Genomic DNA, 13288 nt, shown 5'->3' on the forward strand with positions numbered 1-13288 from the left:
TCTCCCAAGATCTGTGAGACTGATGGGTCATCCTTCAGGATAGGTTGTAGATCCTTGATGATGCGTTGGAGAGGTTTTAGTTGGGGGCTGAAGGTGATGGCTACTGGCGTTCTGTTATTTTCTTTGTTGGACCTGTCCTGTAATAGGTAACTTCTGGGTACTCTTCTGGCTCTGTCAATCTGTTTCTTCACTTCAGCAGGTGGGTATTGTAGTTGTAAGAACACTTGATAGAGATCTTGTAGGTGTTTGTCTCTGTCTGAGGGGTTGGGGCAAATGCAGTTGTATCGTAGAGCTTGGCTGTAGACAATGGATCATGTGGTGTGGCCTGAATGAAAGCTGGAGGCATGTAGGTAAGTATAGTTGTCAGTAGGTTTCCGGTATAGGGTGGTGTTTATGTGACCATCACTTATTAGCACCGTAGGGTCCAGGAAGTGGATCTCTTGTGTAGACTGGTCCAGGCTGAGGTTGATGGTAGGATGGAAATTGTCGAAATCATGGTGGAATTCCTCAAGGGCTTCTTTTCCATGGGTCCAGATGATGAAGATGTCATCAATGTAGCGCAAGTAGAGTAGGGGCATTAGGGGATGAGAGCTGAGGAAGCGTTGTTCTAAGTCAGCCATAAAAATGTTGGCATACTGTGGGGCATTGCGGGTACCCATAGCAATGCCGCTGACTTGAAGGTATACATTGCCCCCAAATGTGAAATAGTTATGGGTGAGGAGAAAGTCACAAAGTTCAGCCACCAGGTTTGCCGTGATATTATCGGGGATACTGTTCCTGACGGCTTGTAGTCCATCTTTGTGTGGAATGTTGGTGTAGAGGGCTTCTACATCCATAGTGGCCAGGATGGTGTTTTCAGGAAGATCACCGATGGATTGCAGTTTCCTCAGGAAGTCAGTGGTGTCTCGAAGGTAGCTGGGAGTGCTGGTAGTGTAGGGCCTGAGGAGGGAGTCTACGTAGCCAGACAATCCTGCTGTCAGGGAGCCAATGCCTGTGATGATGGGGCGTCCAGGATTTCCAGGTTTATGGATCTTGGGTAGCAGATAGAATACCCCTGGTCGGGGTTCCAGGGGTGTGTCTGTGCAGATTTGTTCTTGTGCTTTTTCAGGGAGTTTCTTGAGCAGATGGTGTAGTTTCTTTTGGTAACCTTCAGTGGGATCAGAGGGTAATGGCTTGTAGAAAGTGGTGTTAGAGAGCTGCTTAGCAGCCTCTTGTTCATATTCTGACCTATTCATGATGACGACAGCACCTCCTTTGACAAGGTTGTATCTAAATCACAGCTGTTATGCTTCACAATCAGCACTCCATTGAGATGAATAGGGGCTGTTCACAACTCTTTTGGCGCTTGCTCATATAGATAGCACTGCACTGGTTACACATGGTTCATATTTTGAAGGTTATCTTTGTAACCATCTGGAGACCTGGAAAAAGGGAGGGTTCAGATAACCCCGGGTGTTCAGGCTGCAGGAGACCATGTAGCATGTCAGAGAGAATTCTGCAATTGTGTTCACAGAACTGTGTAATCAGGTAGACACACTCAACACAACTGGACATAGGCCATACCTACGAAAGATATGGTTTCAGTCAGATAAAGGGGCAGGGTAGGCCAAAATTCAATATGCTCTAATGCTGAGATCCAGAGGATGTGTAAACAGGCAATTACTGCAGCGAATACATTGCTGCCACAAAATGGAGCAAAAAACAGTGCAATGAACTTGATCCTATGTGTGGAATCCTATCCTGCCATGGCAGGATGATGATACCCAAAGCAGAATAGCTAGCAATGTTTTACTGTACAGGCAATGGGCCCAGGGCCAGGGTTTTGCCCATTAAGATCATGCCACTTCATCCACCACCAAAATTCATATGCCTCCTACATGGGTAATGCAGTCATATTAATGGCATCAGCAACCCTGCACAATCACTATTTAGTATAGGAAGTAGAGAAGAATACCTTATCCAGTTGAAGTGGCAGGCCAATAATCCTAAGAATGTTTCTGACCTCATGTTACTATTACTAACAAACGCTCCTATAATAGAGATGACTTAATGGTACCAAAGACCAGCATGATCTGACATGCAGAATGTGGGCTAACAGTGTTTAGACAGAAATGTCAAGTTGACTGGCTCCTATTATAGCACAGCTGTTGAACGCTGCAGCTGAGCAAGGTCTAGCAGCTATTAGACAGGCTGCTGCAGTGAATGAATCACAGGGCTAACAGCTGATTGAGCAGACGTGTATACGAGATGATACCTTAATTTCCCACAGAGAGTCATATATTAAATGAATTGTAGACAGGCTCAAATTATTCCATGCTGCAGATTGAGGTTTATTTCTTAAAAAGAGATCCTCTGTCATGCTATTATTGAACTATAACTACTATGAAAAAAACATAACTGTAGATGGGAGAATTCCCAAGTTTTCACATGGAAATTTGTCTTGGTACCCTGTTTGGACTCTGGGACAAGACAAAGATCTGTATAACAAATAAATACTGTCAGGTGAGGTTTACTAGTTCTCAGACACAGGTATCATATATCCTGTACTACTCCACTGGATCACAGAAGAGCTGTTTTAATCTCTGACCAAGGAAATATGCAAATCCATTCTTCAGCATTCTTAACTAGATTTTGCACTTCAGTGCTTTCTAGTGCCTAATGAAGGTAGGATTTTGTTTACTTTACTTTGTTTCCAGTTTTTAAAACTTATTTATTGTGACTCTCTAATAGTTATGAGATGAGGATAACTAAACTCACAGTCACTCTTATTTTCCTGAAAAAATGTTTTTCAATGCATACATGAAATGTTCATGAGATGAAAAAAGCCTGACATTAGTCTGTGTAAGTGCATTTGGTTGAGATATAAGTCTTACCTTCCTGTGACTAACTGACACAGAAAATGAAATAAATGTTTGAATCTATGACCATGTTCAACTGAAGAAGTCTAATAAAGTTATTCTCTGACTTTACTTGTAGCCATCTAGTTGCTGGACATATATTTTTTCTTTTTTTAACTCTTTCTTTGTTAGTATTTGTTGTGGATAGAGCAAACATATCTAATCCAGAAGTAACAAAACCATAGACATGTAGGCCTATCTGATGTTTGTGATGGCATGGGGAGAACTGACCCTATATGCCCTTAATACAAAGGATTTAAAAGAGCACTCAAGGTAGAAATTCAAATAGCTATTCTACAACTATGTCCCTATTTTTGTTACTAAGACAGCGTTGCCATCTGAGTCCCACAATTTCAGTGTATTTCTTGAAGTCCCAATTCCTGGAATGAAGAGATTGCATGAGAATCTCCACATTTGTTAAAGTAAGTTTCTAGCCCCCATGGTTGCAGAGAAAAGTTGAAAACATGAACTGCACCCTAAAAGGTCAAACAAGAAGGCAAATAGAAAGAATCTTAAATTTCGTATTTTTTTAAAATCATGATTTTTAAGCCAGTCATGGTATGGGGGGGGCGGGGGGGCTAACTCATGATTTTTCTTTGCTTGAGGTTGGCAATACTGCAAAGAATACCTGAGTAAATTGAGAAAGATTAAAAAATCTCATTTACTGTTCCCTAAGCTTTGTTTCCTTTTTGCACTTCCTTCTGCACCAATGGTGAAACCAGACTGGTCAGTTTTACTTGTGGGACCTCATATATTAGTACAGTGTTGTGTCTGGAATCACAAACTAGCAGGGGAACATTTTGAATTAAAAGGAGAGAATACTTGTATTGAAAAAAATCATTAATATAATCTTATTCATATTAGGTTCTGCAGATCCTTGGTTTTTAAAAGCAAGCAAAGAAAAATCAAACGTGAGGCCTAACCTATGTATAGATTTCACTGCTACATAGATCTTTAGGTCACCAACTATGCCACATATCATGGCTGAGTGTAGATATACTTAATGGCCATCCATATGTGAAAAAACTCAGGAACTCCATGCCCTTACTGCTTGAGCTAAAAGAGAATATCCAATAGAAGGTCACACACCTTGTTTCTTGTGGAGGCCACCAGGCACACACCAGGGGCTCCCTGCATTCTCTCCCCTCCCCCCATCCTAAGTTCCCTTTAGGCCACCTTCCTATCCCCCTCTATTTAAGCAACTCTCTGGAATCCCCACCTCCTCCCTCATGCAAGGGACTCTGTGTGCATCCCCATTTCTCCCTTCTCCTCTGTGCCAGGGGCTTCGTGTGCCCTCTATGTCCCTCTCAGACAAACAGAGAAATGTAATCTCTCAAGTTGAGTGTGATATCCCACTTTGCTTGACCACTCAGCTGAGGCAGTAGTATATCCTCTGCAGGCCTCCCACAAGCATAGTCACAACATGACATTATCTCCATGGCAAAAGGTGGCATCAGAAATTTTTACACTAGATAATAAAATCAGTGTGATTCTAGTAGACTATTATAGTGCTATGGAACTCAAAATCTTCCACAGTGACTGCTAAGCATAACCACATCTTTGCCTGACAAAAAATACCCAAGGAGATGGTATCAGACAATGATACCACAATACAATACACAAAAATTCCAACAGTTTATGTATAGCTACAATTTTTGTCACACAACATCTAGTTCTTTCTATCTGCAGCAACCAAATGTACATATTGAAAAATAGTACAGCTTGTGAAGCAAGCAATGTGGGAGAGACCCATACTTCCATTTAGAGTACATGTATTTCTATATACTGGATAAAAATAAGGTACTTATTTATTGGGTAAATAGGGTAAGATTTATAATGTCAATTTCTTTGCTTTTCAGTGCTTTGGGTTTTGTTAATGACATAAATTTTAGTTGTTACATGACAGACTTACAGACTTACCTGGCTTTTGAAACTGTTTTTTGTTTCCAGATTTACATATTTGAGCCAGAGAACTCATTCACACTCATTCACTTCAGTACTGCTTTTGTTAACTGTATCATTTTACTTTGGAAAGTATACAATGTGCACATTAATATTCTCTCTTGATGGTGAACTATCATAATGATAAATGCAAGTCTGCATAAATCCATTGATCTGGCTCCAGACATTTGGCATTGGCTATTTAACAAAGCTGATAAATTTATATTAGCAATATCTGCTGGATTATTAATGTTCAAAATTAATTTTAATACAACACAGAAAGATTCTTACTAACATAAATAGTACATACTGCTTAACTGTGATTAACAGGTCAAGTATTTTAAACGTACTGAGATATTTCTCTTTGACTCACAGGAACATGTCAATAATTTTACATCAATTAAGAATCTGTTGTAGAGTCTGGTGCAATATTTGTAGGATCTTAAATAGATTTGCACATCTAGTATACGGTTAATTTCATGGAGGATCTTGGCATAAAACAGTGGCTCTCATTCTAATCCCTTATTTTTTGTATTTCATCCTACAAAGAAATATAATATATGCCATATAGATATTATTCCTGGGTATAGGAAGTGGAGATGGTGATACACTCTTTCTAAATCAGTACTAGTGCTAGGGGGCGCTGCTCTGCTTTCATGATCATTAAACGTGGAAGGCTTGACCACCCAAAGTGATGAACCATCTCATGGTTCTCTACATGTTAAGGGTGTTAACCTATGTATTCTAGCCAAGTTCCAGTTCAGGAAATTGCATTTTTCCTTCCTATATTCCATCTATAGTTGCAAATGGATAATGTGGTTCTACTTCACTTTTTGTTCGAAATTGGTGGAAAATTCTGCAGTGGGCTTTAAAGTGACCAGATTTCCAAAATGAAAAACCAGAACACCTATTGCAGGGGTTGAGCCTGCAGAGGATAGTTTTGTTGACAGACGGTGCACAAGAAACTCTGTCAATTGAGGAGAGAGAATTAGGTGATTGCTTCACCCCTGTCAAACTATGCACCTCCCCCTTCTCCTCTGCCATCCTATCCATTTGACGACACTCTACAGACCAGGGTTTTCTACAGAAGTGGGGAGGGACTGATAACATCTGCCAAGTCTGGTGAGAAGTGCTCCTTGAGGTGCGTATGTGCCTAGCCAGCCTACTGTAAATTTATCTGACAGCCAAAAGCTGTTTAAAAAAGCAAGCCCCCCGTCTCCTCCAAGGCCACTAGAATAGTCAGTTTTCAGGGTCACTTCATGTGTTTGTTCCTGGACAACTCCTTGAGTGATTCCTATCCCTGCCTCCCAGGGCATGGGGAGAGAGCTTAATTAATGTTCCCAGCATCCATTGTCTTCCTTAGATGAAAGGATGCTGGTACCACGTCCTTGGTATTAATTCAGTATCACCATCCCTAGGTGTTAAAAATCAGTCAGACCCCCCCCCCCCTTCTTAAAAAAAATCATGAGATTTTTGCAAAGTAATGAAGGGTGGGTTCGTTTTATTTGACTTCCGGCTTTTCAACCTCAGGGTTGAGGTTTCGGGCTTTTCTCTGTAACGGGGAGAGCTAGAAACGTCCTTTGCCCATAGCAGAGCTGAGCGTGTCCCCCATCTCCTGACCCCAAAAGCTGCAGCCTGCGCGCCTCAACCCCCTTGCGGGAACCGGGGCGGGGGGAGGGCGGCGAGGGCGATTAGGAGAAAATGTGGGTCACTGAAACTAACAAACAACGTATTTATCAATGACATCATCATATTAACTCCCCCCCCCCCCCCGTTCGGTCCCCCCAGCCTTATTGGGATGCAGGCGGCCCTTTGGGAAAGGCTAGTGACAGCTCTAACACCGCCCCACCCCCTCCCGCTTCTTTCGCTCGGGGAGGCGCGAGCGCCTGTGGTTGCCCTTGTCCCTCGGCGCGCGCCGTAGCGCTGCTCCCGGCTTCTGCCCCCTGGGACTGTTTGCAAGATGGCGGCCGCGCGGGCGGCTCTTCGCGGCCGGATCCCCGCAGCCGGGTAGAGACACCTCCCCTCCGCTCCTTCCCACCCCCCCCCCCCCCCCCCCAACGCCGCTCCGCGCCGGGCTGCAGACAGGGGCCCGCTGCTGCCATGCCGACCTCGGTGCATGCATGAGAGACGTCGCCGAGCTGCTCCCTGCTGCCGCCGCCATGGAGGAGCCGCCGCCGCCGCCGCCGCCGGGGCTGAGCCCGGGGAGGTCAGTGACCGCCGCTGCCAAATAACGAGCCACACACAGACAGGGGCCCGGCCCGCCGGTTGCCACATAGTGAGCCAGCCTTCCCGGCCGCCCCTGATTCCCTCCTCGGGGACCGGAGCAGCTACCTGCCCCCCCGACCCACTGCCCCCTGGTGCTGGCGCCTTCGTGATCAGCACAGGCGGGGCAGCCTCCTCTCCCCTGCGGGAGCTGGGAGCCGCTTGCCGCGCATCGCTGGGGCGTGGATTTGGGGGCTGCCCACCTCCCCCCGCCCGTGGCGGGGCGCTTCCCAGCCCCCCGCGTCCCGCACTCAGCTCGCGCGCGGCTGCACTGGGGATTTTTTCCTCCTTGGGTGGAAAAGCCGCAGCTGCGGCTGCTTCAGCCGTTCCGCAAACGGCCCCGGAGGAGAAACTCGTTAGACAGCAAATCTCTGGCGGCGGCTGTGGGGAAAAGCAGCGCTTTGTGGGTAGATCTGTGATCGTTCAACACGCACCGGAGCAGCAGGCGAGGATGAGGGTTCTGAAGCATTCACAAAAGAAACAGGCGTCCCCGTTCCCATCTCCCCCCGAAAAGCTTTACAAACTGGCAATGTTTTATGGAGGTGGCACATTCCCTGAGATCGAAAAGGAGAAGAAAACCCATTCAAATCACTTATTGTTTTTCAGTGAAGGAGGCACAGGGTGACCTATCCGTGCCGACCGAAATATAGGCATGCAAGAAGGTTTGGGGATTTTGTAGCTGTTCTGGATAAAAATAGGTAGTTAGATCTCTGTGGCTCTTAGAGAAAACAGCAGTGTCTCAGAGAAAGCACCTCTTCCTTAAATTATTGCTTTTGGCAATGTTGCAATAGATAACTGATAGAAGAAAACATTTTAAAACATTATCTACAGTCTCAAGCTTCTTATTACTACCTCTGCCTGCTGAACATGCTGAACTCAAACTGGCTTCTTGCAAGTCTCCATCTCAGCCCCTCTGAGAGATGAGTATGCAAATAACGTAATGTTTTAATGATTCCAACTAGCTGCAGAACTGTTGCATAACTTCAAGTTATTAATTCCCTAGCAATTATTTCTCTCTTTAAAATAACATCCTGTTGATACATTACTTCTCACCAGGAGGCATGCAGGAAACATTCTTTTAAAACCCTTCAAGTGTGTACAATTAGTAACATAAGGGGAAGAGTCAGGTGCACTGTAAGGAAGAACTAAGTGCAGTCACATTAATGAGATCCTTCTTGGATGTCGCTAGTGACTCTTTTATTACTGTAATGTGTTGAGAGGGACATGGTTATTTACTTTTAGATATAGTTTGGACTAAGGCTGTGAAGTTGGATGGCAACTAGTTTGAGCCCGGGGAGGTCAGTGCTTTAATATCTTTTAAGTAAAATAATTTTTAAAAATGTTGTCATAAAAGCCTGTGATTGTTAATATGTTAATAATTTTGTCTCATACTAATTCACATTGACATTAACAGGAGTATTATGCTTTGTAAATGCAAATAGGACAAATGAATTCAGAAGTTCCCCAGTTTCTTTTCAGAGGTCTTCTAATAGTAGCAGTTCAGATTAAGCAGAAAAAGACTTAAAAACAAAACTGGTATAATCAAGACCCCAAACTAAGAGTCAAATTTAGTGTCTTCATGTACAGTAGATTACTTTCCCACACGAATAGAGCATGCCCGTGCATTTCCTGCTTAGGGCCACTTCTGACCTCTGGTGGATCCTGCTTATTAAAATCCAGTTTATGTGAGCTGGATGTGGGTGTAGATCAGGGGTGGGCAAACTTTTTGGCCTGAGGGCCACATGGCGTTTCTGAAATTGTATGGAGAGCTGATTAGGAGAGGCTATGCCTCAAACAGCCAGGCATGGCCTGGCCCCTGCCCGCTAGCCAACCCCCCCTGCTTCTCGCCCCCTGATGCCCCCCCCCAGGACCCCTGCCCCATCCACCCCTCCTTGACTGTTCCCCCCCCCCACCGGAATCCCTGGCCCCATTCAACCCTCCTGTTCCCCGCCCTCTGACCACCCTGACTCCTATCCACACCCCCGTCCCTTGACCACCACCCTGAACTCTGCTGCCCTCTATCCAACCCCCCCTGCCGCCTTCCTGCGCTGCCTGGAGCACCGGTGGCTGGCGGCACTACAGCTGCAGTGCCCAGAGCACCAGGCTCTGCAGCTTCGCTGCCCAGCAAGAGCTCACAGCCCTGCCAATCAGAGCATTGCGCCGGCGGCACAGTGAGCTGAGGCTGCAGGGGAGGGGGAACAGCAGGGGAGGGACCGGCCAGGGGCTAGCTTCCCAGACCAGGAGCTCAGGGGCCAGGCAGGAGGGTCCCGCGGGCCAGATCCACCCCTCCCCGTAGTTTGCCCACCTCTGGTGTAGATAGTGTGGTGGCAATGCTTTCCAACAAATGAAAATTAAATACTTACATTAATTTTTTCAGAGTGGGTAGGAGGTGTCTCAAAACAATTGGGTATTCTTAGTTTGTATAGTGAAATTGCCTGTTCTCCACTGTAATTCACCTCCATACGAACTGTAGATACTGACTTACCTTTAGAGTAAAATGATTTCCATAGTTCTATAGGAAACTTATGCTTATTTTTTTAAAAAATGAACAGAGTACGCTAAAGTTTTTGTAGCAGAATTACAGTGGATTTAAACATTGCTGGTACATTTAGACCTCAATCTCACAATCAGATTTACGTGGGCAGAGGTTGAAGTTGAAGAACCCTGTTGAAGTTGGTTAGACTCTGCACAGACTCCAGAGTCTGCCCATATGGATCTGATTGGAGCCTTTGGTTTTGAAAACAAGATATTTTAAATCAGTGCTCCCTTCACTTAATTGTCAAATTTTGTGTTTAAAATGTAGGGTTTTCGCTAGAATATTTGAAGGCCACTTGATGACATATGACACAAACTGAGAACTTCCAGTCGAGTTATAAGAGCACAAAGATGCTCTCTTACCGTTATTACCGGTCCTTCAGGTTTGTGTTGAGGCACATTTCACTGTTGTGCTTATACTGTACTCTCTTTTGGAATAAACAATGAAGTGAGGCTCTGTGCATTTTGCATAAACAATACACTTGCATTTATAAAATATAAGTTGACCCGTTTTGTCATTTCTGAAACATTGTCTTGGTCTAGCAAACTACTGAAATAAATCAAGGATTCTATAGCTTGTCAGAGCATAATTGTAGCAATATATTTATTGGATCAAGATAAGCACACAGTGCAAAGTCACATTTTGTTTGAATTACATAAAATCAGTATTTACTACAAGATACTCCAAAATATTTGATTGAGAATCCTTCTCCAAAAACAATATTTTCTCCCAACCCTTCTCCTTCTTCCTAAAAAATACCTCTCCCTCCCCTCCTCCCCCTCAGAATAAAGAGTTTTTGAGCAAGAGAAAAAGTGAATGCTGGGCAGACTGGAGCACTTAAGAGCATCAAGTGAAATCATGCTGCTAGTGGGGTTTGGGCAGGAGTTCATATGTGGTGGCTTGTTTGATTTTTTTTTTTTTAAAGACAAATGAAATATGGTTGTATTAAACTTTTAAAGGTAAAAGATGTGCATACTTATATGAATGAGAATACTTGTTCAAAGTGTTCAATTGCTTAGCACTTTTTGAGAGTTTAGAAGCTTTGGCTGCAGGTGTTAAACTGTTAGGCCCCAATTACCAGGTGTGTCCAAAAACTGCCTGACACAAAATCCAAGATAGAGGAAAAGGTGTCCTTAGTTCACCTGTACTTTGTTGATTTGCGTGCCAATTTAGTCCTTGGCAAAGGGGAGAACAGCCTTAGAGATTCCCTAACTTTCACTTTGTTTCTGTAGCCCTTTTTTCTCCTGTCACAGCTCTGGTGCCAGGACTTGGGATTGGGTGGAGAAGCAAGGAATAGGGCTGCCAATGAGGCATCTGAAGCTGTTGTGCCAGCTATGTACCATGTGGAGGCTGGGAAACTTCCCAGCGATTGAGCTGCCAAATTTATTGGCCATAGGGCAATGATGAATTGTGTGCTTAATCTATTGGGGAATCTAGTGTTTTGGGAAGTCCAGTATTGTTTCATGAATTGAATTCAGTATGTTTCTCATGCTGATAAATTACATTTGTAGGACTAACCAAGTTAGTCTCTAAGGTGCCACAAGTACTCCTTTTCTTTTTGCGAATACAGACTAACACGGCTGTTACTCTGAAACCTGTCATTTGTAGGACTGATAGTGAAAAGAATATAAAACTAATTTTCTATTCCCGATTATATTTTCAAGTGGAAAATTAATCTGAAAGAGCTTCATCTATTGTTTTTCATGTATTTAAAGAGACAAAAAATACTCCACTTTTATATACCATAGTCTCTTGTTTACATGTTCGAGACTGGGATCAGTGAGTGACTGTCCACACCCACGCCCCCCCCCCCCCTCCCCTGCCCCAAACCACACACATATGGAGTGCTAGGTGAGATGTCTTTGGCATTCATAGCAACAAGGATTAGTTTGCAGAGTGTGGCTGCTTCAGTTGTTTTCATGGTTGTTAATTAGTGCTTTCTGTGTCAGGGTTGGTTTTATTGTTATGTAAGCTGGTGATGTTGGCCCTTGTGGAATGCAAGCCATGCTGTTGTGAAAAACAGATCCACTGACTATAGAAGGAAAAGATTAGGGGTATACTGGTAATTTTTAATCTAATGAGTAATATTAATTAGTCTTCACACTTTGCTCCCTTGAAACCTGAAAATTTAAAAAAGTTCCATCCAGACATATCCTGTGAAATATTTTTATACTAACTTACTTTCTTCTTTTTAAAAGTGCATTTTTATTTTTAAAAACCCTCTTACTTGAATATTTAATATATTGGCTTCTAGAAGATATTAGAAGATACAGCTAGCTCAGCTTCTTTCTCCATCTCTGTGACTTAACTTGTTTTACACACACAAAACACTTTCATTGCTACATAGATCTGCAGAGCAACAGGTTTTCAGCATTTGTCCATAAAACATGTTAATTGCTTTAAAATTATTTGTTGCTTGCCTGGCTTGATACATAAGTTCTGAATTAAAATACTTTTCAGGAAAGGATTGAGGAAACCCATCATGTAGTTTAGAATAAAGAAAAACTAGCATCTGTATTATATTCTCTACATGGGGATTGAAAGCTTTACCTGGCATCTTTTATCCAGAGGCCAATGTGGAAGATATGGGTGACTGGCTCAGTGAAGTGTCAGGGCGATGCCTGATGAGAAGCCCAGACTCTCTCCAGTTCCAGCTGCTGGGAAAGGCAAGAGTACTGGGATTCTTACCAGGGTGCTGCCCATACTCCTTACTTGGGGCCTGACATTTCAATCTTATTAGTAGGGATTAATGTGAATCTACTTTTACACTACTTACACTCTTACTGGCTGCTGGAAGAGAGAAGCTTTGTGTCTTTTTAATAGTGATAGTAGATTCTTCTGACTTGTGCAGGAGTAGGTGGATCTCCCATTACCTTAGCCTTCTGACTGTTCCAGGGGAATTAGACAGTTTCTGCTACTTTACCCCTTTCCTAGCTGCCTCTTTTTTTGAAGGGTGTGGGGTGGGGACTCTTCTCTGGAGAATTACTTCAGCGCTTGACTTCTCTGTTTCTCATAGCTTTCCCAGGCAACAACAAAATGAAAGTGTCTTAATCTGTGTCTGTTTTACTGTACCTACTGGGTTCTTAGTAGCAGCTGTGAAACTGACCCGTGTTTTGTCAATTTTATTTTTTCTGCTCTTTGGGTTGAACTTTTACATTCTTCCTCTAAAGGTACATCTACACTTATGGTGGCATATAGTGTACGGACACTGCATGCCCAGCTAGCATGAGTATTAACAGCAGTGTAGACAATGGGGCACTGCTTAGGCGTGTAGAGTGTCCTAGGTGCCTGAACCTTAGACCATGCACCCTACATGGCTCTCTATAAGCTTAAACAGGGTCTCCCATGTCTACAGTGCTAAAAACAGCACTGTAGTGTCCCACTCCCTTCCCACTGCCAGAGCCTTTTTCTGTTGCCTGCCCTCGCTGGAGTCTTTTGCTGTTACATGTAGCACCACAGTGACTAGTGTGGATGCAGCCTACCTTTTACTGCAGTGTGTAGCTACATGCGGCATTATGTAGGGTACAAGTAGACCAGGTCTAAATCTGCAAGAATTACTTTAAAGGTTCTGGCTTAAATGAGTACCCATTTGATAACAATTATCTCCTTGCACAATCCACTCCTTAGCCTATCATAGTCCAAATCGAAAGGA

The 13288-nt window shown here is 43.7% G+C and overlaps 1 protein-coding gene across 4 annotated transcripts in view; it reads left to right on the forward strand.

Moving 5' to 3' along the window:
• Positions 1-6883: 6883 nt before the first annotated feature.
• MAP3K4 (mitogen-activated protein kinase kinase kinase 4) overlaps positions 6884-13288 on the forward strand; it is a 144482-nt gene continuing 138077 nt past the window's right edge. For all 4 annotated transcript variants that reach the window (XM_073337845.1, XM_073337847.1, XM_073337846.1 and 1 more), the window contains exon 1: positions 6884-7044. In XM_073337845.1, coding sequence (XP_073193946.1) covers positions 6959-7044 — 86 coding nt within the window. In that variant the 5' untranslated portion in view covers positions 6884-6958. The remainder of the gene's footprint in view (positions 7045-13288) is intronic.

Source organism: Lepidochelys kempii, chromosome 3, assembly GCF_965140265.1.
Source record: "Lepidochelys kempii isolate rLepKem1 chromosome 3, rLepKem1.hap2, whole genome shotgun sequence".
Taxonomy (NCBI): domain Eukaryota; kingdom Metazoa; phylum Chordata; order Testudines; family Cheloniidae; genus Lepidochelys; species Lepidochelys kempii.